We start from the raw sequence: 27583 nt of genomic DNA on the forward strand, positions 1-27583 counted from the left end.
CTTTGTATATGGAAAGCTTTTGAGAAGTTTGGGATGTGGCTGAGTTGGATTTGCAGGAGGGTGGCTGCCATGGAGACAGGACGTGTGACCAAGTCCGAGTCCTGAGCAGCAGTGTTTAGAGGGAGGGGCTGGAGGACCCGTTCACAGAGGGAGTTGGAGATGTCAGAGAGGGGGGCTTTGCAAAGAGAGAGACTAAGAGTTTCTGTTTTGCAGACTTTGGAGAGAGGCAGAGGCAGATGGAGCCACCGGCAGTCTGCACTCAAGTTCTAAACAATGTGCAGGCACTCAGGAAGTATGCACTGCCCGATGCTGTCACCTTCGCCGCTGTGGCACTAACTGCCGATCCACCTGTGTTGCTTCTCTCCTACGAGGGCTCCTGTTCTACCACAAATGCTGGCGCCGAGCACTACATCACAGTGGGGCAGTTAGGGCTGGGGCAGCAGAATAGGGCCAGGTGAGAGCTTTCCAGAGACGGCTGTGACGGAAGGGAAATGAAGGAATAAGTGTCACTGGGACGTGCAGGAGAGCAGGAGAAAGGCGCCGGAAGAGAGGTGCACAGTGAATGTCTTGCAAAGAGAAAAGCTGAGGATCAGAAGGACAGACAGACGGCACATGGGCAGTGCTGGGAGGAGCGGCCTGGAGGGCTCCACTACCCTGTTCCCCTGGGGCCCCGTGACATCGCCTGCTCTGCTGCCCGCAGGGCCTCTCTTCCGGCTGGGCTCAGCCAGCAGCATGAGGTGGGGGTGTGGCAGAGTGAGAGGCTGGGTGTTGAGTCTGCCCTGAGTCTCCTTCCTGCTGCTCCTTTTTCCTGGGCCTCTGTTTTGTTCATTTCACTCTACCCTTCATTCCTTAATTTAAAACGTCTCTTTACAACTTCCACCAAAATGTGCTGCTACTCTGCAAGTAGTAAGTGATACACGGATGCACGGGTAACAGCATGGCAGTACTTACCTGCGCTGTGCTGAGCATGCACGGGCCAGGCCACGCGACCCTGACAGAAGGACAGACAAAGCCCTCCTTGAACAGTGGGACACATTTCCCAGCCCATGCATGGGCTGACATTTAGAAAGATACTTATTATGTGACTAGATAGCATATAGGCTTATTCTCTGCTCAGCACTGTAAGATTAGAACCATCAATTATTGCTGGGCATGGTGGCGCACGCCTGTAATCCCAACACTCAGGAGGCCGAGGCAGGAGGATTGCTCCAAGTTTGAGGCCAGCCTGGGCTACATACTGAGTTCTGGGCCAGCCTGAACTACATAGTGAGACCCTGTCTCATATATACATATAAAAAGAATCAAAGGCCAGTGAGGAGACAGCTGAGGTTTGAAGCCATGCACACATGTGTCTGAAGCGATCTTGATCACAGTAACACAGTGAGACCTCCAGTGTTGGTCCGTTTCTTTCAAATTGGCAGAGAAGGTTGTATTTGTATTTTCTTTCATTTTTTTTTTTTTTTTTTTTGGTACCAGGGATCAAACTCAGGACCTTGTGCTTCCAAGGGAGGCGCTGGAACCACTGAGCTAAATCTCCAGCCCGGGTTGTATTTGTATTGTTGGCAAGACCTCACTGGAAAGGGCTGCAAATTTACAGCCAAAATTTTTTAAATACATAATTAATATAGTGCCAGGTGTATCGCATTAAGAACTGAATCATTCAGAAGGCCTCATCCTGGTTGTCTTCTTCGCTATGGCTTTAGTGTACAACACTGCATCTGATGAGAACAGCAGCGGGAGGGGAGATGCACTGATCCACCGGCCTGGGCACTCATGCCCACAGTGGACAGCACGGCTGCATGCAGAGCAGTACTTACGGGAGTTCTTGGGCAGCCCAGGTCCAATGCTGACCTGCAGCACTTTGTTGCTGGGCTTGAGGATGGCCTGGTCACCAAAGCCTTGGTGGAACTGCACCTGCCGGGAGCCCCCTGCACTCCAGGGTCCCCAGTTCTCCTTTTTCAGCTTCAGTTCAAGCCTGCAACAGGCATGCATGATGAAATCAGTAAACTGGACTGAGCCAGGGGCAGATGAGATGGTGCCACAGACCCCGCAGCCAGGACCCTGCGGCTGGGAAAGCTGCTGTACAAGTAGGCAGGACCGAACTGCCTCAACAGGGTGCGTGGGGTAGAGCGCTCACAGGTGTGGTACCGCTGCTGGGGTCCCACGAGTGGAGAAGCAGAGACATTCGGGGCCCAGCACCTTGAGAACCCAGTCAGCAGGGGAGGGACCCATTTAGTGGGCCAATGTCACCATCACAAGATCTTGGGTGGCTGCCTGGGTCCCAGAGGAAGGGGACCACTTCCCAGCCACAGCTGCTGCCTACGTCCTTATGCGTCCACCTATGTGTCCTGGTTTGTGTCTGACAGGTGACGATTCCTCACCTCGGGATGTGGTTACTACCCAGTAAGGTCTAACTTCCCCACCACGCCCCACCCAGGAGGGGAGAAGCCTAAACCGACAACCCAAATCCAGACACAAGGGAGGCTCACCCACAATTCCCAAGCTCCCCAGCCCGTTTGTACTTCTCCGTATTGCCTCTATGTCTAGCTCATGGAATCCAGTCTGGCTTTTAGCTCACGTGCTCTCACACTGTAACAAAGACAGGCGAGAGTTCCACGTAGCCACCCACTGTAGGTCTCTCTCATCGCAGCACTAAGGCTTTCTAAGGGCTGCACTCTCAGGAGTGGGAGGAGATGGAGGACAACTCCATTTCACAGATGGGGACATCTGACAAGAAAAGCTAAATAACTCACTCGGCAAGTGTGCGATTAGAAGCTCCACAGGATGCTGGCAGCTGGCGCATTAGACCACGAAGCCGAAAGGAATGCAGGTTGGGCCAGGGATTTAGCTCAGTGGCACCGTGCCTGCCTCGAAAGCTCAAGGTCCGGAGTTCGATCCCCAGTACCCAAAAAACACCCACAAAAGGACACACTGGCCCTAACATGTCCCCAGCAGGTTTTATTATCACTGGGGGAATCTGAGCCCCTCTTCCAATCACTTTTGTCTCCTGATGGCTCTGCTAAATAAGACGCTTTTGTTGGAGATACTCACAAATCTGCCTTTCCCTGCCTCATGTGGGTGGTCCCTGTCTAGAGTCTAAATGGTAAAACATCCATTCCATGAAGTCACACTTCACAGAGGTGCAAAGGGGACCTTGTGAAGTCTGTGACTACTGTCCGGGTTGTCTTTGGCAGGCTGACTCCTGGGGAAGGGAGGCACACAGGGTGGGGCTCCCCGATGCTGGGGAGCAGGTCGGACCCCCCATCCTCCCCCTGGGGGTGGGACTGACATTCCTCTCAGGTGGATGCAGAAGTCTGGACCCCAGAGCCCTACTCACGTGTTGCTGAATTTCAGAGGTAGCTGCTTCTGGGTTTTCTCCTCATAACGCTTGGCTAGGAGGCTTAAGAATTCAGTTTTGAAGACAGACTCAAGCAAACTGTCATACTCTTGCTCATGGAGGATAAAAATGTCATCCTGCATGGTGCTGTGAAGAGATTTGGAAAAAAATGAAAGCTGAACATTTAAAAAAATTTCGTCACTAACATCATACCCATTATTATTTGGTGCCGGGGAGCAGCCCAGGTCTCTGCGTGCTAGGCACATGCTCTGGCACTGAGCTGCACCCCCGGCCTATCTTTGTTATTGTTATCGCTGGAAAATCCTGTAAGAGTGCTGTGCTGCCTTTCCCCTTCCTCTCGTTCCTTTTTCCTTCTCTCTCCTTTCCTCTGTCTCCCATAATCTGAAAAACAAAGCACTCGACACTGAATTACATAATGAAATTGATAAAATCTGTTTTCATAGGAAGTTTATAGCTCACCAACAACATAATCGAAATGCTTCTTCTACGTGATTTTTTTTTTTCTTTTTCCTGGTACCGGGGATGGAACTCAGGACCTTGAGTTTGAGAGGCAGGCGTGGCACCACTGAGCTAAATCCCCAGCCCTCTACATGATTTTTTAAACTAAGTATTTAAGGACAATTTCGCCTGTATTTTTAAAAATCTATTTTAAAATTCAACTTCTGTGTTCTCAAGACCATAAAAATCCAGAATGTTATGAATGGAATGTGGTTGAAAATGAACAATTCCACACTAAATTCTGTGTTAGCAGAACTTATGATATGATCACAGCTACTGTAATAAATCTGAGCTTGAAGAACTCTAAGTGTGGTGATCAGAAGGGAAGCCAGAGTCCTGGACTCACCCAGAGCCTCCTGACAGTGGCTGCTCTGCTTCTACTACTGCCTATCGTTACTGGACTGTAGGTCACGCAAAGCTCACACAGACAAGCAGGGTACAAACAGCAGGCAGCTGCAGATCAGCACCTTAAGTGACTGCGTTTCATGGATGGAAAAGAACACGCCTCGAGTCGGAACAGGTTAGGAGTGTGAGGAAACTCGGGCGTAGAAGAGACAGCACGCAGGAGGGACCCCTGGGAGGACTCAAGAGCAAGGCTGAGGCAAACCCAGTTGTGCCTGGCCTTGGTGGAGAGCAACAACACACACAGAATTGAAAGTTTCTATTCCCTTGCTGTTAGTCAACACCCCAAAGGCTGCATAATAGAGAAGATAATGTATCTCCAGGTACCACTGTCAAATAACTCAGCCGGTCTTCAGAGAGTGGGATTTCACCAGAGGTTTGTTGCAGCCCTTAAAAATATTAGGGGAACCAGCTTCAGTGAATGGACCATGGCAACATTTTAGTCTTTCCAAGTGCAGGCAATACCAAAGAGGTGGAGCGAGGCAGTCTCACATGGCAGAGCAGCGCTCCTCTTGGCCCAGAACCAATGCCTCAGTAGGGCCACAGTGGCTGTTGACAAAGCTGAGCGACGAGGCAAATGGATTACCCTGAGTCCCAGATCGTGGGCAATGTCTGAGGCTGGGGCTCTCCTTCCATGTAGCACTCGATCCTTCAGACCACATCTCCTATGGTCTCCCTGTTCAGCCCCACGAATACAACAAGGGAGACAGAGATGGGCCATCAGGTGCGGAGCAGCAGTCTGCCCCTTTGGCTTGTGAGGACACAGTAAGAGGCTCCATCTACTTCACCAGAGGCCAAGTCTGCTGTGGTCTTATTGCCATTAATGACTTCCAAACTTAAGAGCTGGAAGACACACATTTCTGTTCTGATCAGTCACCTAGGCTCGGCGTTTTATTATAGCAACAGGAATGGACTAAGACAACCTCTCAGGCTTCCCCTAGGAAAGGTGCAACAGCCACAGGGGAGGGATGGGGTAAACTAGGCACCCAATACCAGCCCCTGGTGACAGGAGCCTGGCCCATTCACAGCCTGCCGAAGAGTATGCCGAGATCTCCCGGATGTGAAGTCAGGACACCCGATGAGCATATCTGGATGAATAATGACCATTGGGGTGTTGCCATCATCATTGTTATGACTGTGACCTTGAGTGTTTGTTTACAAATGTCCCTAAATCACAGCCACGATTCTTGCGCAGTCTTGTGATGGCTGAAATACAGGGTTTACTGCTGTGATGAAGACATCGACAACCAGTGTTTTAAACCACACAGTGTCTTCCTTTCGTCACTCAGTATGTATGCGCAGAAGCGGGCAAAGGCACGGCCTTTAAAAGAACTTGTATAAATCACTTCTGGTCACACCCCACTGGCCAGAACCTCCCATACGGCTGTCAGGGCTACTATTATCTTCGAGTTTCAGACAGATGAAGACTCTGGCTTTGTCCCCACTGCTTCCATGATAGCAAAATCAAAACTCAAAAAGCACCTAGGTAAAAGCTGGCTCAGAGAACTCTCTCGGGTCATTTGGCATCAATGAAATGAAGTCCAAGTATCCCAGCACAGGTTTAAGAGGACAGCTGGTTAGCAGGGAGTTTGTCATGGGAGAGAGGAAAACGAAAGCACCGCCCTTTGGCAGGGGCTGCGGAAGGGAAACGCCTTCCTGCTTTAGCTGCTGGACACCAGACACCGACTCCGCATGGACGTGTCCTTGCCTGGTGGTATCGGGGCAGGATGATGATTATTCAACAGGGTGAAATGAACCCAAGACAAGCAAGCTTGAGAAGCGTAACCCTTAGATTTATGAGGAGTTCCATTACCACACAGAAAAAAAAAAGGAAAAAGCAAGCAGGCCAAAACGTCAAGGTCAATTACAAGCATGAAGCTGGGAGTGAGATGTGTTTGGACACTGTGACTTCAACCATCAAATTGAAAAGCCCTCCCTGCCGTGACTCGGGAATATGACACAGTAAAACCAGCTTCACCCAGCTTGGAGTTTCAGCCTATTTTCTGCTCCTCAGTCTGTGCTTCTGGACCTGGAAACAAAGCATTTGGGTTTATTTGTTCTAAAAAATCAGACTTATCTTTGGACTTCACCCTGTCTCTATGCATATGCTCAAGCTGCAATTCCTTACAGATGCTGTCTCTTGTGTTGAAAAATCCTTCACTCAGTTCTGGTTTGGCTCTGCAGTTGTTTTTTAATTCTCTGTCTTTGTGGCTTATGCTGTATCACTAGAAAATCTCTTACTCTCTTAACCAATATATCTTCTTCACAATAGTGAAGTTTAGTTACAAAACAGTACAGTTCTAAAGGAGTCTTTTTAAAAAAAAGCTGAAAAGACAATTTCTAAGAACAGCCTTCCTTTAGTTAAAGCCTTTACAAAAGTTTTTCTTGATCATGGAATAAATGCTCCTTTCAGTAAACTGGAAGATACAGAGCAAATGAAGAAAGTAAAGCTTGCCTGGAATCTGCCACTCAGAGAACCTCATGGGACCAGAAGTCTCAACTTCCAGTAGTGATGGGTCCACCCAGGGGATGTGCTCAGTGCAACAATGACGACTACATCCAGGATCCCAGAGCCGCAGCCCATAGGAAGGTGAGAGAGATTGCCCCAGTGCTTCAGCCAGCAGAGCAGGTACTGATGTGGGCTGTTCCGATTTCCCACACGCTTAGGGCATCGAGCAGGGATGTGTTAAGCAAGAGCAACGCGACCAGGGATGGGCGCCTCTGTCTAGAGCCCACGGTTACAAGGCTGCTTTTCCAGCTACACGTGAGTACTTGGAAATCTGCTGACCCCAACGGGAAGACAAGGAGCCTGTGGCCTTGGCCGCTGGTGGCCAGGGCTGGAATGGGAAGGACATCAGGGGGCACGGCAGAGTCCTGGATGCGAGTCTCAATGCCTACCCCAAGGTCAGGACACATCACGGTCGCCCTTCTAGCACAGTTTTTCAGGTCAGAGTCAGATAAGGTCAGGACTTGGATAAAAAGCAAGTCTTGAGGGGTCTTTCAAAAACACATGCCCAGGGCCAGGGATTTAACTCAGAGGTTCCGCTGCCTGCCTCACAAGTGCAAGGTCCCAAGTTCGATCCCCGGTACCAAAAAACAAAAACAAAAAAACACACACGCTCAGCCTCCTGGCAGTGGACACAAAGCCACATGCACAGAAATCATAGTTCCCTACTGGGTACCACCTGCTGACATGTGGCCAAGTCTCCAAGGAAGGCCTGGGGGCTCTGGTCTCATTTTCATATAAATAAGCATGTTTTTCTGTTCAAAGTGTCTTGATGTCCCTTTCAGCAACTGTGGTCTTCATCTCTCTGTACTATTCACCTTATTTCTATGATCCTTTTTTTTTTCCTTGCAAATGAAACCTTTAAGAAGTGTCAGTTTTTTTAAAAAAAGATTCCTCAAAATTTAATGTCTACTGCCAGGTGTGGTGACACAGGCTTACAATCCCAGCACTCGGGAGGCTGAGGCAGGAGGATTGCCACAAGTTTGAGGTCAGCCTGGACTACACAGTGAGTTCAAGGCCAGCCTGAACTACATAGTGAGACTTTGTCTCAAAAGACACAACAACAACACCACCACCACCAGCAACAAATTTAATGTTTACTAAAGGAGAGAAAAAATTACTATGGAAAATTCCAAATGTATAAATAAGTATAAAAGTAGAATGAATGACCACATACCAGAAAGTTGTGGCAACAACAGATCAGTGAATGACTGTATTTATCGACAGCCCACTCCCCACTTCCCAAACTAGGTTATTTTGAAACAGAATATAAATATTGTATTCTCAAATAAATAGAACTAAAAAGTTTCTTAATAACCACCACAAGGGCCAGGGATTTAGCTCAGTGGTTCTGCCACCTGCCTCACAAGCGTAAGGTCCCGTGTTTGATTCCTGGTACAAAAACAAAAAAAAGAAGAACCACAGGACCGTAATCACAGCTAAAGAACAACAAATACTTTTACACCAAATATTTAGCCATGCTTCCATTTCCCACGCTGCCACCAAACTCTTTGGGTCCAGGCTGGTGTGAAGAGTGTGAGCCCGCTCCACACGGACATCAGTGGTGCTGCAGGAGCAGAGATGGGCTCACGCCAGACCCGGAACCCTTCAGTTGGCTCACCTGCAGCATTTCCAAGGTGATTACCAACCTTGCCATCGTCAAGTCATGGAAATTTTTGAAAACACATACAGATGTTGCATCCACTTCTGGGAAGTAGAAGACAACTGTTAAATGGCTCCCTCTGCCAGTGCGGAAGCATGCTGGAACACACTCACACCCACGTCCCGCAGGCTCGTCCTGCAGCGAGTCCCTACTCTGGGCTCCACTCTGTACTCTCGGACCCCTCTGGGTGCTCTCCTGACCTGGCTTCTGATGATTGGCCCAACGCAGAAAGGAAAGGAGGGCATGATACTCATCTTGGCAAGCGTGAGACTTGGCAGCTACAATATGTAGGCGTCACAAGTTAAAATGACTCAGGCTCTTTCCTTCTCCTGAGAGCCAGGAAAACTTTTAGGCTAAGCACCTCGTTTCACTACATCCTCTAAAAAGGAAAGACCACAAGGAAGGGAATTTCTAGACAATGAATACTGAAGAGGAGGAAGAGAAAGTTGGAGTTTGCTGTGGTGCCACATGCCTGTAACCCAGCACACTGCAGAGGACCTCAAAAAGGGTCTCAAATCCAAGCCCAGCCAGGGCAATTTAGTGACTTAGTGACTCAGTAAGATGCTGTCTCAAAATAAAAATAGAGGGTTGGGGATGTAGCTCAGTGTGAAGGCCCTGGGTTTGTTCATTCTTATGTATCCCTAGTGACAGTGAGAAAAGGGAAAAAAATCAGAAGGTGGAAATCTGGGTGCAAATAACCCATGTTTGATAAAGAGGCTCGTAAGTGATAAAGAGGCTGGCTAGCACTTGGTGCTAGTTTAGCTGTGACTAGGACTGTTCACTCTCACGATCATCCTGAGTCCTCCTCCCATGGTCTCAGGCTGCAGACAGACAATGTCAGCCCGGCCCAGGCAGCTCCCGCCATGGGCAGCCAGGAAGGACATGGCTAGGAGGCTGTGACCCAGCCAACAGAGCAGGGCACAGGAAAGAGGGTCCAGATGCCCTGGGAGCTTATCGTGGCACCCTGCGCACGGAGACCTCTCTGAGGCAGCAGAGCTGCGAGGAGGACACAGCACACTCACAGGCACAGAAACGCTGCCACCTCTTGAGCTGGCCCGTTTACAGCACTTAACCTCACCGCACCTCCCAGACCTTTCTGCAGCAAAATGAGGACCAGATAGAACCGGAAACCACAGAGGGGCAGGGGAGGACGGGCACCCTGGAAATCTGCTTCGGATTAGCACACTGGAGGCAGGCTTTCCAGCGGGGCAGGTCAGGCGCCCGAGCACATGAAAGCCCTACTCTTCCTGAGCACAGCAGTTCGGTCCTCTGAGGGAGGGAGGGAGGGAGGGAGGGGTCCGCACCCAGACGACGGCCATGCGTGGTGACAACACCTCAGCTCCGATAAGCTTCCCAACGACCCTGCAGTGGCTCCTTCTTCCTGCCCTCACTCTGCGGGGATTCAAGGGCTGCTCCCCCAGAGGGAAGCCGGTGCAGAGTTTTTAGCATGGGGCACTCGGGTAAGCCTTCTCACACATAGCAGCCCCATGCCCAGAGCAAGCCAGATCCTGGCGGAAGAGCCTTGGCCCTCCCTGAGGACTTGTCCAAACAGCCTCGGCTTCCAAATGCCTGGGAACTTGGAGCCCATGGGAACATGTGGTGACCCGGGCTGTAGATTGTGGGGGTCCAAAGAAACCTCCATTCCAGGGTTCCACACCTCTCTGGGGTTCTGCTGGTGAATGTGCTGGGCTTTTAACCTGGGCTGGGTAGGCTGGGGACAGGGCTCAGAAGCCTCTGTCCTCTTCACTAAGAGCAATTCTGCACAGTAGGTTTATTTCTAAATACGCTATGCGACACGGCCTGAGGAGCCCTGCTTGGAATGGAGCAGAGGCAGTGCAGTCTTGGATTCTCAATCCTGCCATCCACAGCCTCCCAGGAGACTAGAAGCCCTGGTACTCTTCAGGAAGAAGGGAAATTCCCCATCATTTGGCTGCACTTGGAACACAGATGGTGAAGTTGGGGAGGAACGAAGTGGTCCTGTCTCCCAGCGCTCACCTGAGGGACACGGACAGGATTCGCTCCATCTCAATTCGCCGCTTTAGGACTTCTTTCACCAGGCCTTTGTCTGGGCCCTGTTTGACCTTTTCTCGTCCAATTAAGTACATGCACTTTGGGGTGAGGAGCAGGTCTCGCTTTACGCCCTGTAAGGAGAGGTGCTTTGAGAAGGTAGACAGATATGGTCAAAAGGACAACTGTCCACATAATGGGCCACTGTTATGGCAGCAGAAGGAAGCTGCTTTAGGTGGAAAATCTTCAGCACCATTGGGATAGCCATTCCTTTTATCATCTAGCCAGGTTCCCTGAGAGTGAAGAGGTTGACATATGTGAAGATGCTGATACTGGCCTTAACTTACAAAATGGCCAATGCACACAGACTCATATAGGAAACCAACACAGCAGGCTTGAAAGGACTCTCAGGCCAACTAACACATACAGCAACCCAACTAATGATCTGCTATAGGATATGTCTCAAACAGGAATCCCTCATCCCTCAAAGGTCTGCTCGAATTTTCTTGGGAGTCCATAACATTTTTTCAAAAACTGGTATAATTTCATTGCAGTGATAAACCTTGATGATCAAAGATGGTCAAATGTTGGAACAGTAAGTGACCACTCAACAGCCAAGCACTGCTAGGAGCCATAAGCACCTGTGTTTATGTTCACAACAGCCCCCCATTGCAGCTGGTGCCATGTTTAGTTTTAGCAAGGCAATAGCATCTTTCTTATTCAATTAATATTGTTATTTATCCCATTACTGTTTTCCCTGATGCAAGAAAAGAAAAAATTAAAAATTAATTAATGAGAAGTTGGTTTCAAAAATAAAGTGCCTCAGGGCCAGGGATTTAGCCTCAGTGGTTTCGACCAGAGTTCGATCCCCAGTACCAAAAACAAAACAAAACAAAACAAACAAATAAAAGTGGCTGTTTTTCATTTGGCCTCGCTGGGTTAGGGTTTTCCATAATGAACGCAGTCTGCTTTGGTAATCAGAACAGCAAAATCACAAGTTACGTTTTATACAATGAGGAACTTGTTGGAGGCTCTCAGGTGGCAGGGTGTACCTTGAACCTCCTGTCGTACTTGGTGACCGTGTCTGCAAAATCAATCTTCTCCCTCTTGCCCACAAACTGCTGGAGTTCGGGGTGCTCCTCCATCCCGATGTAATCCCCAATGAAGTTCCGGTTGATACTGTTTCGCCTTCTCTCCTTCTTGTTCAACAGCAGGTCTGAGGCTGCAATTCCCAAGACGGGGGAAAGAAGAGGATCAGTCAGCCAGAAAAGGAAGAAGAGATATCAGAAATACACAAATTCTAAATGGTGTGAGGTTTTCAGCACACCATGTCATGTTACATGCCAAATCAAATGGAACTTTTAAATAACTCTTCCAAGCACAAATGAATGAAACAAAGAATGAATGAGATTAAATGAATGAAACAAAATTACTAAAATACCTTCTTCTCTCATTTGGACATATTTCTTCCGGGCCACAAATTTTCTCCATGATTTCTGTATCACTCGAGCATACCCATCATACTTTCTCTCTCTCATCTCTTCCAGAAGAAATAGCTGCCAAGTGTACAGAAAACCCATGTGAGCTGATCCACAAAATCTGAACATTGCTTTTTGTGGCTCTTGTTATTTCAAGGACACTCACATAGTCAAGGACATCCATGAGAAGCAGCTTCCTGGACACTGAACAAATACTCACTACGGCAAGTTGTCTCTGACCATTTACATTTTTACCGATGTTTTTTCTTTTAATAAAAAGCAATGGGAAATGGCTTGGCCTGAGGAAGTTACGAAGGTCTCTGTCTCTGTGACTTTCTACCTCCATCCACTAGATGGAGGGTGCACTGGTGGTGCCCCCACAGCCTGGAACCAGAACCTTCCAGCTTCTGCAGGAGCAGAGATTGTACTGCTGTGGGGCCAGGGCTGCCCTACCTTTAGTTCCATGAAGTCTAGGCTTCCTGCCTTGTAGGATTCTCTAAGGAATCACGATAATAACTGCAATGACCGGAGCTGGAATCTGCTGGGCTAGTTAAAATTCCAACTCACTAAGGAGGGAGCTCCCAGAGAGCCAGCTTATTCATGCATGCTGATTGATGTACCGGTGCTCAACCAGGCTTTTGGGATCATGAAGATGACAGCAAACCCCTGCAGTGTGCTGAGTACCCACTGCGGGTCAGAAATCCCTGTAGACCCTTGATTGTTTCATTCAACACCTGGACACCTATAGGAGCTGCCTATCTCCGTTCTCCAGAGCGGAACTAAGACTGGGAGGGCCCTAGAGAGTGGGCCAAGGTTTTCCAGGTTCTTCCAGATCTGGACGTTCAAGTTTTTCTCTGTAAATCTGTGTTTGATCAACTAGTAAAATAGTGAGAAACCTTCTCATCCACCTTGGAGGTGGCTTTACACAACTCTCCAGGAAAAAAATAAAATGGACTGATATGTTTTTGTTTTTTGGTACTGGGGATTGAACTCGGGACCTTGTGCTTGCGAGGCAGGCAGAGGAAACACTGAGCTAAATCCCCGGCCCCAAATGGACCAATATGAACTCAAAGGAAAGGTAACTAGTCACTGCAACAAATGTTCTGGAAGTAAACAAGTGGGTAGGAGGCAGCTGGACTTGATTTGTTGTCTCTGTTTATTTGGGTCTATCTTTAGGAGCCACACTCCTGCCACTCAACTCCTCCTCACAGCCCCTTGGGGCAGAAATAAGATTTCAAACTGCAAACACCCAGGGCAAGGCTGCTCTGCTCTGTAGCCCCTTGCAGCATCTGTGAAGGTTAAAGAAGCCTGTTCTAAACCCAGTAGCAGATACAGGTGATTAGCAGCTGGACAGAAGCTTTAAGGTTTGAGTTCCACTGTCGCCTGTTGTGAGAATACACATTGATGTTTCTTTACGTTGTTTGTTGGGTTTCTGAGTAAGTCTGGTTTCCTTCTTCTTTCCCAGAACTAACTTGGGAGCGTCACAGAAAGTATACTTGTGACTCAGAGAAATGATGAGGCAGTGAACAGTTCACAACTTCTGACAGACCATTTCAGAGTAGCTGGGTTTTAGAGTGTTCCCCAAAAGCCCAGTAAGTTAGAAATCTGAAACAGCAGACAAAGACAAAAGCCAAAAACATGGACACATGAAACAAGAAAACAAAAGTATAGTGTTTGGTGTCTGCTGTCCAATGTTGATTTTTAAAGCAGATACAGTATGTAGGTTATTTTGTGAACTCAGCACATTTACTATGAAATTTAAGGCAAAATCAGGAGGCTGATCTTAAAAACCAACCTTTTGAAAAGTATCTGCAAGCAAAGCAAGATTGGATGTGGATGGGAAAGACTAGGGGAAGTGGGGACAGAGACAGAGAGGGAGGGAGGGAGGGAGAGAGGGAGAGAGGGAGAGAGAGAGGGAGGGAGGGAGGGAGGGAGGGAGGGACGGAGGGAGGGAGGGAGGGAGAGAGGGAGAGAGGGAGAGAGACGGAGAAAGAGAGGGACAGAGAGAGGGACAGAGACAGAGGGACAGAGAGAGGGATGGGGAGAGAGTGAGAGAGAGGAGAGAGAGGAGAGGGGAGAGAGAGAGAGAGAGAGAGAGAGAGAGAGAGAGAGAGAGAGAAGAGAGAGAAAGGGGAGAGAGGGAAGAAAAACAGAAAGGACAGTCAAGCAATGGCACTAATGCAACTTGGAGGAAAGCAAAGCAAGAAAACCCAAAAATAAATCTTGGTTTTGGATCTAAATTCTCAAAGCTCAGCTAAATCAGAATTTTAAAAACTATGAAAAATATTGAGGACATTTTAACTCCATATGAACATTTAACAAGCTGAGAAATAAAAGCGTGTAGAACCTATGGTGCTCCGGGTGCACTGACAGATCCCTCTGTCCCATTTTAGAAAGGACCGGAACCATCCTGTGGGTGGCTTAATGGCGCATGACACAACATTTTCACTTTATATTTGGAAATGAAATTGCTGCAAAGCTACAAATAGCTCAGAGTGGAAAAATGCTACCACAAACTTTTCATAAATGGGTCCTATTGATGAGCGCTATTTATTTAATAATCTTTACAGTATCCACAGCCATTCAGTTACAGCCAGTGCAGTGCTGAGTCTCAGGCCCATCCCAGAAGGCAAGTAGACTGGGAGAGGAAACTGATGGCCAGGCCAAGATTTGCCTAAAGTCCAGTGTTCTGGTTTCTACCAACACGGTAATTTCCCATTGTTCCCCCTTGGTCTGATGACTGACTTTGCCAAGTTCTCTTGACTCTTGAAGTGGAATCTTGTGATGATTATGGGAACCTCAAGAATTGAAAATGCCAGATCTCAGTCCTAACAATTTCCCAACTTAAAAAGCAGTATCCTCAATCCACAGCCTGACCTAACTGGGCAGAATTACTAAGGAGCTTGGCATGATTCCTGATGAAGGGCAGAACTTCCTGTGGACTTTCACCAGGCTGCCCAAGTTAATCTGCAGAGGACTGACAGCTGTATAAACTGCACAGTGTGTGTGTAGCTGTCTTACTGGGAAGTACACATGTTCCAGAGACCCAGAGATTTGTTCCCTTGTCCTTCTTGGGCTCCCTGATGGTCCCCAAGTATAATCCTAGGACTCTGGCCCTGAACTTGGCTCTGTCACCAAGGAGAAACCTGAGCCTGTGTATCACAGGACTGTTCTGTCACCCAGACAAGGACACAGAGTTTCTCAAGCCTCCTTTGCAGCTCAAAGAAGGCCCCTTTCCGCTTAGACACAGGGGATAATTAAGGGGCTCTCTATGTCTGAGGCTCTCGGTACACACTGGCATACAAAACAGGCTGAGTCTCTGCCCACAAGGGGACTGCCACCTGGCAACAGAGAGAGATGTGGGTGTTATGACTTGTATCTAGATGTCTCCACAAAGCCTCAGGTGCTCCACAGATGGGGCTTTTGGGATGTGGCTGGATCATGGGTGTGTGCTACTAGGATTAAGTGTATGTGCTAACTAAATTGGTTTAGCATATTTCTAGGTGTGGATAATGGAAGCCCCACCCCAGGTGTGGGTGGCACCAATCAATAGGTTTATAGCCTGGATACAATATAAATGGACAGAAAGACAGGCTCACTGCTTACTGCCTCTTGCCTATCCTGCCATGGACTGTTTCTCCTTTGCCATGCCGCCCTGCCTTAGAGCCAGCTGACTATTGACTGAAACTTTTACCAACTGTGAGCTAAAATAAACCTTTCCTCCTTTAACCTATGGGTATCAGGTATTTTGTCCCAATAACAAGAAAAGTAAGACAGTGGGATGGGAAATCATGAAAAAGCAATGCCTTTCTGTACATGCTAAGTGCTCTGCAGGAAGAGGGTGGCTGTGACAGCCATGCAATAGCAGCACTGTAGTGAATGACCCACTTAGACTAGAAGGGAGGGAAAGCTCTGTGAGCTTTGAAGCTCACATTTGAAGCATGGCTGGAGGGTGGACAGCAGCAGCCAGCCACAGGGCCAGACTGGCAAAGAAGGGATGGGCACTCACGGATTCGGGGGCTTTGATGAACACTTTGCTCCTGCCCAGCTGGAACTGGTCGCTGTCCATGTTGACAGACTGCAGCAGGTGCAGAACACCCTGCTTCTCATCGCCATGCCACACTGGCCAGGTGGCTTTGGTCAGGATAGCGTACCTGTGTGGACACATGGGGAGGGAACATCAAGTCCAGTTGGGCCACCTGACTCCCTGCATCCATCCCATCCATTGTTTCCATGTTAACGCCCTGGTGGAAATCTGCCTTCAATACCACTGTCTAGAAATAGTACTGTTAAAGGTCACCAGCAACACTTGTCAGGCAAAAGGAAGCAATGGTCTTTTCTCAAATCCAGTCTCTCTGGATTGTAGGGCACTTAACGAGGAATGCAGGATTGTACAAGCCCACCTATACAGCATGTGGCTGATCTTATGAGGCACCAGCCTTTGTATTTGAAAGTCACAGGGCCCTGACCATTTGCTCTTGGCTTCTGCAGCCACATCCCTTCTCCTTGTTCTCTGGCAGCTTCATTCCTTGGAGGATGCAGCCACATGAATGCCCTCATCCAAGCCATGTCCTCTGCAGGCTGTGCTGACCTCAGAGCTGTAGGCTCCTCCCCAGCCATGTTCAGAGCCCTTCTAGGCCACCCCACCAAATTGCCTTATTTTCTCCCACAGCAAATAATGCTTTTCCTTCAGATCATGGACTGACATTCACAATGACGGTCATTCATGATGACAATCATGTTTGTGCTTATTTGGGGAATTTGTACTTTCCTCAGGAGGATCCAAGCCTTTGAGGGTGGGTGCCCAGTCTGGGAGCTAATAGGACCCAGACAGCACCTTCAACGCCCAGCCAATGGCAGCAGAAGCCACCATGAGGGGCTGTGCATTCGGGCTTCACTCTCCATAGCAGGCACTGAGACTGGCATTCTAAAGGTGCGATCTTATTTCAGTCTCGCAGCTGTGTGATCAGGCTGGTTACCCATGCTGGTGAGTAGAACACAGAAAAGCAAATGGAGGCAAGGCATCTCACCATGCTTCCCCCAAAACAAGACCTAGCTGGAAAATAATCGGTCTTGAAAACTAGGAATCAAAAAATGCCAGCCCCAGTCAGCCTTTCCTGTTTTACAGATTAACTGCCAAGCAAGAGAGTAGTGATGGCAGGTAAGGCCAGGATGGGCTGATTGGGGCTGGCGATTTTAATCTCTAGTTTTCAAGGCTGATTATTTTCCTGCGAGGTCTTGTTTTGGGGGAAAGTGGGTAGCTATTGAGTGTCAGAGCTGGGATTTGAACCTTAACTTGTCTTTTCAATCATGGTACTACAGGGCCGGGGATTTAGCTCAGTAGTTTCGTGGCCTGCAGTGCAAGCACAAGGACCCAAGTTTGATCCCTGGTACCAAAAAAAAAAAAAAAATACCCAGATAAAATCCTAGTCTTCCTCTTTGGGGCCTGAGATTTAGCTCAGTGGCACCACACCTGCCTTGCAAGTGCAAGGTCCTAAGTTTGATCCCTGGTACCGCAAAAAACAACAACAATAACAAAAGAAACAATCATGGTACTACATATAAGCCATGGACTGCTTCAGAAGTAAATATTTATTTTAAAGACTCTCAAAGTCTACCACATATGCCTATGTTAGAATTTTTATTGTCAGAGGTTGACATTATCGAGAAGAGAAGCACATTACGGAATGTCAGATGCACAAGGGAACATCACTGGGGCGTGCAGGTGCACAGCTGCAGGCTGTGGCCCAGGTGCATGCACACCTGGGTGTAGGCAGCAGGCCCCCAGGCCTTGAGAGAAGCCAGGGCCACATTTCTGGTTCCCAGAAACTGCTACTACTGCGTGAAAACTGACCAATGGCATCCAAGGGTCAAGGTTTAGGACTACAATGATCCTCTCTGCTTCCCCTAAGAGCTACACCTTACCCGCTAATATCATAAATTTCCTACAGAAGCAAACCCTATTTCCTAACTAGAGATAAAAAGCTTAAGTGTGAACATGCCTACCTGAAGCCACACATTAGCATGAACCAACTTCCTATGTGGTATAATGATGTTAATCCAACAAGTCACACCATCAGACGCCCACTCAGTGTTTGGCGCAGTGTAAAGATCTGTGAACAGCACTGGGGAGAGGTCTGGGTATTATGGAAATGGAGCCCTTTCACAGGGTCCCTCAGACAAGCCAGGCGCAGGATACTCCTCCGAGGACCTCCTGTCCTCCTGCTTCCCCCGGAGAGCAGGGCTTGCAGAACAGCTTGTGTAAGTCAGGTTCACTGGGTGGTTTTTAAAATTATGTGGGAGGGAGGAGTTCTTTCACTGTTTAATAGCAGTGCCCATGAGAGAGAACTTGGGAACCAAAAACAGAGACTCAAATACATAAAAAATAGCAGAAGAGGAAAAAATTACAAATTGAATTTTGGAATTACTGAGGGTGGACCTTTCTGGATTAGGAAAGACGGAAGAAATCCTTTTTAATTCACTGCTTCATATATTTTGATTTTTTCCTCTTAATTCAAAAAAGCAATTTTCAAAGAAATGCAGTTTGGCAAAAAATGTTATGATGCTCTAAGCCAGTGGTTTACAACTGGGTGTGCTCCCAGGGAACATTAGGTAACGTCTGGATACACATTTTATTGTTACAACTGGGAGGGGTACAATACTGGCATCTAGTGAGTAAAGGACAAGGGGACAGGAAACACCCTCAATGCACAGAACAATTTCCCAAACAGCCACCCAGCGCAGAGTGTCAGTAGGTATGGTTGAGAAATCCTGTTCAAACCAAGCACTGCTGATCTGCTCAAGGAAAGTCAAAGTCTTACAACTAACACCTGACTTGTTCCCCAGCAAATGAAGGGCGCTATGGCGCTACAACATCTCTGTACGTTTATCAATGCCCTGAATATTTCTTCATACGCTCCTGCTTGTCCTACTGGTATACTGGATCATTAATTTGGCGAACAGTGAGGGCCTAACCTATCTCCCAAATTCTTGGGAAACTCAAATATGTGAGAACTTAGTGAGACTTTATTATATGGAATTATTATAGGCAGCTAAGTTAGAGAGAAATTAATATACAGTCAGAGAGGGACTGGGCTGTTGAGAAAGTCAGCACAAAAATAAGGACATCAGAATTGTCGCTGGAGGCGCATGAAGAAGGCCTCAGGATAAAGATGCAATGGCCAGGCCTCCATGCTTCCCTAACAGATACGAAGTGACTTGCTATTATACTGTAATTAGCACCTGGTTCAGGAAGTCCAGGTAGGCATCAGTGGCCCAGGTGGGTGACCAGAGCATCTGGTCCCATCCCTTCCCCGAAATGCCTTTGTTCTTTCCAGTACCCTTGCTGCATGACCCACTTCCCTACTGGATCAGTATTAGCTGAGTGGCTATACATGTAATCCTACAGATAGATGACAGAGGGCCTCACTGACCGCCCCACTCAGGACCCCTCTGGGAAATCCAGGAGCTGTTCTTCTCTCCTTATCTCCACTAAAACTCTCCTAACTTCTTCCTTTGGTTCGAGACTTCATTCTTCGAAGTTGTAGGACCATGAACTCGGCACATTTGACATCTAACAGGTTGGGAGTTACATTTCTCCTTTATCAGAATGAGTGGCCCATTTGTAAATACCAACTAGTTTCTCTGGTGTGAAAAACTAAAAGTGTAAATAAGGATCAAAATGTATAACTGATAATGTGAAAAAGGAAGAAAAGGTTTAAAGGAGTAGGGGAAGTGGGAGGGGTAGGGGAAAGGAAAGAAGGGAAAAGGAAAAACATGAGAAAAGGAAAAAATGGAAACATAGTCTTTGTAAATAGGGAAAGGTGGAGGGGGTGAAGGGAGGGCAGGGGAATGAGGAAAAATAAGAGCCAAGATACAACATGTAAAGGTACAAGTTCCCAATGATGAATGTAACTGTATTGTATACCTAAAATGTACCAATAAACTTAATAAAAAAAAGAATGAGTGACCGTTTCTTAGGGCCTCCAGTGGGTGGCTCAGCTGTCTTAATCTCATGGCACAGGACACAAGGGCTCCCGGGAAGAAGTGCCTCAGTAGAAGTACTGAATTTCAAGGACCGCAGTCAAGCACCCCTTCTTCAGCCTCCTCGTTCTTTGTTACATTCGATTTGAATTTTTTAAAAAAAATCCTTACATCCTGTTTTCTGACTAAAATGCTAAATTTGACTTTCTTCTTTTTCTTCCCCATTTCATAAAGAGAATTAGATAGATGTAGACAGCACAGTGGAACTCTCCAGAGTCATTCGGGAAGTTGGGATGACATCATATCTAAGTACACTCAGTTTTATCCTTTTCAAAGGCAAGTAGCACAAAATAAGACTCACTGAAGTACAGGTCCAGCCAATACGCTTTAAAGGAAATATAAAAAATCAGTTTAAATTTAAACATGGGTTGTACAAAAAATTGAAGTTAAATACTTGAAGCTTATTTCCTAAGTAGGCTAAATATTTTCTTGCAATTGTTTTCATACTGTTAATTCACTCAGTCAAGTTAAGGCTCAGCCCTTTCTAAGTCACAATTACCCTAAATTCTTGAACCTGAGGGTTACACTCCACAGAGAGCTCAATGAAACTACTACTGATATATTCTATATGGCGATGATAAAAAGAATAATATTACAACTCAAAAAAAAAATACACAATGTCCTAAAACTCAGGCACAGGGCCTTACCACATATTTCTCTAAGGAGGAATACAAAGGGCCAATAAGCATATGAATATCACATTTGCACTTGGGAAATGCAAATCTACCACTTCACACCCACTGGGAGGGTTAGTCACATATTAACATATGTTGGAGGGGACTGGGATAAATTGGAGCCTTAAATAATGCCATGGGACTGTAAAGTGGTCCATTCACTTCCAACACAACCTGGTGCTTCCTTCAAAAGGTTAAACTTAGAGCTACCAGATGATTCAGCAGCCCCACTTTTGGGTATAAACCCATGAGAAATGAAAGCATGTCCACACAAAAACTTGTGCATGGATTTTCACCGTAGCATTATTCATAGCCAAAAAGTAGAACTGATGTTTACCTAGCAATGAATGAGCAAGGGAAGCAGGGTATAGCCACACAAGAGAATATTACTCAACTACACAGGAATGGCATGTAGACATGTCATAATATGGGTGACTCTTGAAAACACTGGCAGGATTCCAAGTCTGAGCCCAGTAGGGGGAATTTAGGTTCAACCCCAGTACAAAAAAAGAAAAAGAAAAAGAAAAAAGCTGTTGAATCACATACCTTAAGTGAGTACATTAAAAAAGACTGGATGGGCCGGGGATTTAGCTCAATGGTTTCGCCGCCTGCTGTGCAAGCGCAAGGACCTGAGTTCGATCCCAGGTACCAAACGAAAAAAAAAAAAAAAAAAAAAGGCTGGAGTGACATTCTTCCTTACCTCTGCAGGAATTTCTGGAAGACACGCCGATACGCATAACCAGCTCGCCTCACTCGGATGTTTTCTTTCAGACCCAGATATTCCACCTGATGCTTTACTCTGTAACACAGAGAAGGGACGCAGTTAATGAATGAGCAAGTGAAATGTGGTATATCCACACAATAGATATCACCCTGCAACACAAGGAATGGAGAACTCTAGAAAACATCATGGTAAATCAAAGAAACCAGTCCTAAAGGACACAACTGTTTATGACAAGAGCCCAGCAGAGGATAATCCGTTCCCCCAGCCTCTGGCCAACCATCTCCTAAGTCCCCAATTACAAGCTGCAGGGAAACACATTAAAAAGACTATAATCGGTAGTGTTCAGACATGAAGATGACCTCTCAGATAATATTAAATTTTAAAACACTATGGAATACTATAATTCTATAGCAACTACAGAAGAAGATATTACAAAGTAATTTCACAGAATGACAGTAAAATGAGAACCTACAGGCATGGTGGCATGTGCCTGTAGTCTCCCGTACTCAGGAGGCTAAGACGGGAGGACTACTTGAGTCCAGGAGCTCAAGGCGAGTCCTAGCACACAGTGAGGCCCAGCCTCTATGGTAAACAAATAAATTAATTAAATAAAAATAAAAAATAAAAGCTGGGTATGATGGCACCTGCCTACAATCCCAGCACCATGGGGGCTCGGGCAGGGGATCACAAGTTCTAGCACAGCTCGGGCAACTCAGTGAAACACTGACTCAAAAAATTAAAAAAGGGGCCCAGGGATTTAGCTCAGTGGTTCCGGCGCCTGCCTCGCAAGCGCAAGGTCCCGAGTTTGATCCCTGGGCACAAAAAAAACCCCCAAAAAACAAAACAAAAATTGAAAAAGGGCTGGGGATATAGCTCAGTCCAAATGCCCTGTGATCAATGCTTGGCACTTTAAAACAAACAAACAAATCCTATATACCTGTCATTTTGATTATAAATAAAAATAGTAGGTTTGCTGTTTTGTTTTGTTTTTTGATACTGGGGATGGAACTCAGGACCTTGTGCTCGCCAGGCAGGTGCAGTGCTCCTGAGCTAAATATCCGGCCCTTCTTGTTTTGTTTTGATACTGGGTCTTGCTATGTAGCCCAGGCTGGCCTCAGACTCACAGCGATCCTCCTGCCTCAGCCTCCTGAGTGCTAGGTTTATGGCCGTGCACTACCACAGCCAGAAAAAAAATAGTATTTTTTCAAAAGACTAAAGAAAGAATTTTTTTTCTTTCTGGGAACAAGGTCTTGCTATGTAGCCCAGGCTGGTCTTGAACTTGCTATGCAAGTAAAGAATTTTTAGCTTTTGAATTTAAGTGATGCTGGGGCTGTTTTATTACTGAATCTTAAATTTAATATTGATTTTAGACAACGACACTACACTTCTAGGATTTTTCTAATGTAAATTAAGAAAGGTGTATGAAGATATTAATTTTAAGTGTCTAAGTTAAAAACAGTCTGAAATACATCTGAATTGTAGGTTTAGGTAGCTTAAATAGTAACAATCTAGCACTGTATTTTGGAAAATGGATGCAGAAAGAAAGCCCTTAGATTGATATTATCACACACAGCTATCACCTCGTACTGGGGATTGAACTTAGGACCTTGCACTTGCCAGGCAGGCGTGGCATCACTGAGCTAAATCCCCGGCCCACACAAAGGTATTCTCATATCAGAAAAAAAGCCCCTTGCCTTAGAAGGCCCAGCAGGTCTGGGATGACATCATGAGCCCCTCCCCTCTGCTGAGAAACAGCATCCTGAGCACCCAGGGACAGTTACTGAATGCTATGTGATCACACATCCTGGGAATTGGGTCTGGGCTGCACGTTATACAGGCTGGCTCGATACTTGGAAACTTGTTATTTGCTAAAATTCTTTGGAAGTTAGGATGATGGAATTGCACTGTGGTAGGAGTTAGGTGCTCATATTCCCCTGGTCTGGTACATTTGAGGTCAAAGGCACTAATGATGGGTGTCACGGTTGGGATCCAAAATCCTGAAAAGGCTCATGTGTTGAAGGCTTGGTTGCTGGAGGGCTTCTGGGAAGTGACTGGATAATGAAGGCTATAACTGTATCAGTGGATTAATTCATGGATATGATCAGAGTGGGGCAGCATACTGGCAAGTGTCAGAGAAAGGAGGTGGGCCCTACCTGAAGGGACTGGGTCTTGGGGCGTGGCCCTGGGGACTATATCTGGTTTCTGCCCATTCCTGTTTTGCTCCCCAGCTGTTAGGAGGTGGTGAGGGGCTTTCCAGTACCACATCCCTCCTGCCTGCCACAGGTCTAAAGCAATGGGGCTGGCTGACCATGGACCACACCCTCTAAAATCATGAGCCAAAATAAAGCTTTCCTCCAAGCTGCTGAAGTTGGGTATGTGGTCACAATGACAGACAGCTGACAAATACAATGGGCTCCAGGGAGCAGGGCCCCAATCTGCTGTGAAATGGCAATGCACCCCAATTTCACGCAGGGGCCTTACTGCCATCTCCCAGCAGTGCTCCCTGGAAAACCATTATTTTCAACTATGCCTCCATGCACCAGGTGCGCTCAGGTCTGTGCAAGGTACTGGGGACACCAACAAGGTCAGTGCTGGGATTCCTGCTGGAGCAAGTTCTGGAGCTGGGTTTCACTGTGGGGCAGCTTTGTGACTCAGCACCCTCTGCTGTAAAACAAGGGCAGGGCCATGAGTTCTTAGCTTCTAGTTGGGTACTGTACACACAAAGCACTTGGTTCTGGGCTGTTATTGTGCAGCACAATAAGTAAGCCAGGACAGGGGAACAGGGAGGGAGCTGGAGTTTTCACAGCAGGAAGAGGATTCTCCAAAGTGAGTTCACTGTGTATGGAGAAAGAAGAAGAGGCAGAGGGCCCTGGGACAGTAAAGCCACAAGGAAGGTAAAGGCCTGTGGCACTGGGCGGTGGGAGTTGAGGGGACAGATGAAGCTGCAGGGGAAAGGGGTGGAGCCCTGGCTGCCACAGGGGAACTGAGGCATCAGAATGCAGTCTCAAGTCTGGCTGATTTTACTTCTGCTGACATCTAGAAAAGTCCACTCCTTTCTGTGAGTGACTATTCAGCATCCACATTTGCAGGGTGAGGGTGGGGAGAGGGAAGGCAAGACAGAGCACGGGTGCTATTCAACGAAGGGGCAGAAATCTCATTCAAGAAAGTAAGTGATTTTCTTTTTCCCCATCTTCCAAACCCAAACTGACCACTGGCCTAAGGCAAACACACGCTGAATGCCCATCTCAGATGTTTGCTCTTGGTAAAGTATTTTTCACCAGTTTTGGCTTCACTCTGGGCTGAGGCCAGGGACGCACGACCTGTTGATCGAAGCAGAAATGCTCCTTGCCCATGAATCACGTAAATTAAAGAACTCATTCATCACCACTTCCACCACTGAGAAACTTTCTTACAGAACTTTCCTGGAGCAGGACAGTCTAGCAAATTGTGCAGTTTCCCATCAGCAAAGGACCCATGGTGACTTTTGCAATTCCAAGGAGTGCTGTCACCAGGCCTAGGTCCAATCTGGTTGTCCTCAAGTTGTGACATTTCTGTCTCTGGGGAGGAGTCATTATGACTCCAGCAGTTCAATGGGAACTCCTGAGGGCAGCAATTCTGAATCCAGGAAGAGGAACTCAGCCAGGAAGGAGAAGGAAAACCCCATACTCCATAAACCTGGGGGACGAGGAAGCCTCTCAGCCCAGGACGTCCCTGAGCGAGTAATCCTCACAGGACACGCTGCTCCACCCTCCTGGCCGGAGTGGAACCATCTCCTAATAAACCTGCACCTGGAATAAGGGGGATCCCAGGAAGCCATTCACAGGATAGGCAAATCCACTCTACAGGGGACCAATTAACAGCCTCTTTAAACCCCCTCCTGGGAATGTATAGTGTGGTATCATGTTCTTTGCTGAAATTCAGATCAAGGGAGGAAAGAAAGAAGGGAGGGAGGGAGGAAAAAAAGAAAGAAAAGAAAGTGAGAGGGAAAGGAAAACACAACCAGGAAGTGCTCTGAGGATTTACTGAATAAAAAGTACCGCCATCTTAATTCCTCCATTTTCTGATATTCTAACATGTCCGGTTGGACTTCATGAAAAGGTAGCATCAGGGTTGGGAACACCATTTCTAGATCACAGGGGCTTTCATAACTTGGGAAAGGGAGGGTGTGCTGGCACTGCTACTGCACAAGACGTTTTCATTTAGGGTTTTGGGGGAGAAATGGCAGATGGATGGTGTGAAGCAGGAGACGTGCAGGCTAAGGCACCTCTTGGCAATAACTCTGCTAAGTCACGTGTCGTTTATTTCTGAGGCTGCCCATGGAGCCGCCCTTGACCCTGTGTGCACGTGTGTGGGAGTGACGTGTGCTCAAGAGGCTCTGAGGAGTGCATGTGAGCCTGACATGGACAGAGTGTGTTGAGGGCCACGGGGAGCAGACCTCAGAGGGTCCTTGCCTCAGACGGGGGCAGATCGAGTCTAGGCTGACCCTTTTAGTTCCAAAGAGCAGGCCAAGGGTTGGGGATTTAGCTCAGTGGTGCCACACCTGCCTCGCAAGCATAAGGTCCTGAGTTCGATCCCCAGTACTGCAAAAAACCAAACGAACAAACAAACAGAAACCAAAGAGCAGGACAGCCCCAGGACACAGTCATTCCAAATCCCGGTCCGGGTCCTGGCTTGAGACCAGGGTTCTCAGGGTGGGCGCCTGGGGGATCATCACCAGCACCACTGCAGGTTTTTTAAATGCAAAGCCAGAAACTCAGGGAGCATGAGCAGTGGCCCTTCAGGCGCTCCTGACTCCAACTCAGCCTTGAGAAGCATTCAGGGTCTTAGGAGGGCAGAGGACAGTGCTGCTACTGTCCTGGCCTCAAAGGAGAAACTGAGTCACATGGTTTAGAAAAGCAAGGGGCAGCGTGCATGGTGGCACATGGTAATCCCAGCCCTCAGGAGGCTGAGGCAGGAGGATCACTGCAAATTCGAGGCCAGTCTGGACAACACAGTGAGTTCAAAGCCAGCCTGAACTCCATAGTGAGACCCTGCCTCAAAACAACATAACAAAAACAAAGAAAAGTAGGAGACAAACTAAGAATACCCAGGGGAATGACCAAGAGGGAATGGCCCCCCTTCTAGGGCACAGAGGAACTGCTGATGAATGAGCATATGCCAGGGGAGATCCAAGGAAGCATCAAGCCAGAAGGAGAGCTTCCAACTAGTGAAGTAAGTCCTGAAAACGATGCTCATGGTGGATCAGAGACCCAGGGTCAGGACTAAAGTGACCTAGAGGAGGACTGTAGCTACCTAAGGGTACAGGTGTCCAAAGCTGGAGGAGCCACCCTAGGGGGTGGCACCTTTCAGCTCAGGGCCCCATGTTGTCGTGCAGCTGTGGGAGGACCAGCACCCCGGGTCTCCACAGCCGTCAGGGCTGGAAGGCTCCCTGAGTCCTCCCCGTGGGTTTCCTGTTGGCTGTGTGGTGCCTAAGTGGAATTCCAGGCCCTCTAGGATGCCTTGGTATCTCCCTGAGCCCCAGTGACTGGTAGCTTGCTCTGCCATGGCCTTGGGTCCCTCCCACAAACCCCAAGCTATGCACCTGAGGCCTCATCCCGAGGGCGCCAGTCAGAAGCCAGGGTGTTAAGGGCTCTACTCAGCCTCAAGCTAATTTGAAAACCATCATAACTCTGCAGTACTAAGTAGGTTTTGCTTTATTTTTCCATTTGCTACCAGACTGGTCAAGACTGGCATTATAAATTGTTAATTCTGAACCAAAGGGCCCTGTTAACATTTTAGAAGACAACGAGGGAAGAAATATACTGGTTTCATCCTGAAAAATGGAAGACACGGGATGCATAAGAAAAGCCACTGTGGGCAAGTGAAATTGCTCCTGTCCAGGATGCAAGAGGCTCCCCCTGGACAGGGGCTCAAGGGGACCACGCAGCACCCAAGCCAGCCCATCCCCTCCCACCCTCCTGCGGAACCATACCTGCTTTCCTCCCAGTCGCGGGGCTTCTTGGTTTCATTTGGTTTTATGCAGCGGATGTAGTGGGGTGTACATTTCATCAGGGTGCTCACGAGGTCATTGGCTTGTTTCTAGACAGGAAGAATGACACCAGTTAGGGGTACAGAACCTTCTCTGAACCAGACCGACCTTCACAGGGGATATGTGAGACTCCACTGAGGAAACAGATAGCTACAAATTCATCTCAGTGGCAGTTTGTTCATTAAGCCGCAGTCAGGACTAC

At 47.6% G+C, this 27583-nt stretch overlaps 1 protein-coding gene across 5 annotated transcripts in view; it reads right to left on the reverse strand.

Moving 5' to 3' along the window:
• The window catches only part of Myo1e (myosin IE), a 184260-nt gene that overhangs the window by 13898 nt on the left and 142779 nt on the right, over positions 1-27583 (reverse strand). For all 5 annotated transcript variants that reach the window (XM_004855726.3, XM_021237149.2, XM_021237148.2 and 2 more), the window contains 8 exons: positions 27325-27431; positions 21330-21428; positions 15922-16066; positions 11876-11990; positions 11487-11656; positions 10423-10568; positions 3338-3484; positions 1818-1975 (listed from right to left, as the gene is read on the reverse strand). In XM_004855726.3, the coding sequence (XP_004855783.1) occupies positions 1818-1975; positions 3338-3484; positions 10423-10568; positions 11487-11656; positions 11876-11990; positions 15922-16066; positions 21330-21428; positions 27325-27431 (1087 nt within the window). The remainder of the gene's footprint in view (positions 1-1817; positions 1976-3337; positions 3485-10422; positions 10569-11486; positions 11657-11875; positions 11991-15921; positions 16067-21329; positions 21429-27324; positions 27432-27583) is intronic.

The sequence above is a fragment of the Heterocephalus glaber genome, unplaced genomic scaffold (assembly GCF_053883595.1).
Source record: "Heterocephalus glaber isolate CG9 unplaced genomic scaffold, H.glaber_assembly_v1.0 deba00001689, whole genome shotgun sequence".
Lineage (NCBI taxonomy): Eukaryota > Metazoa > Chordata > Mammalia > Rodentia > Bathyergidae > Heterocephalus > Heterocephalus glaber.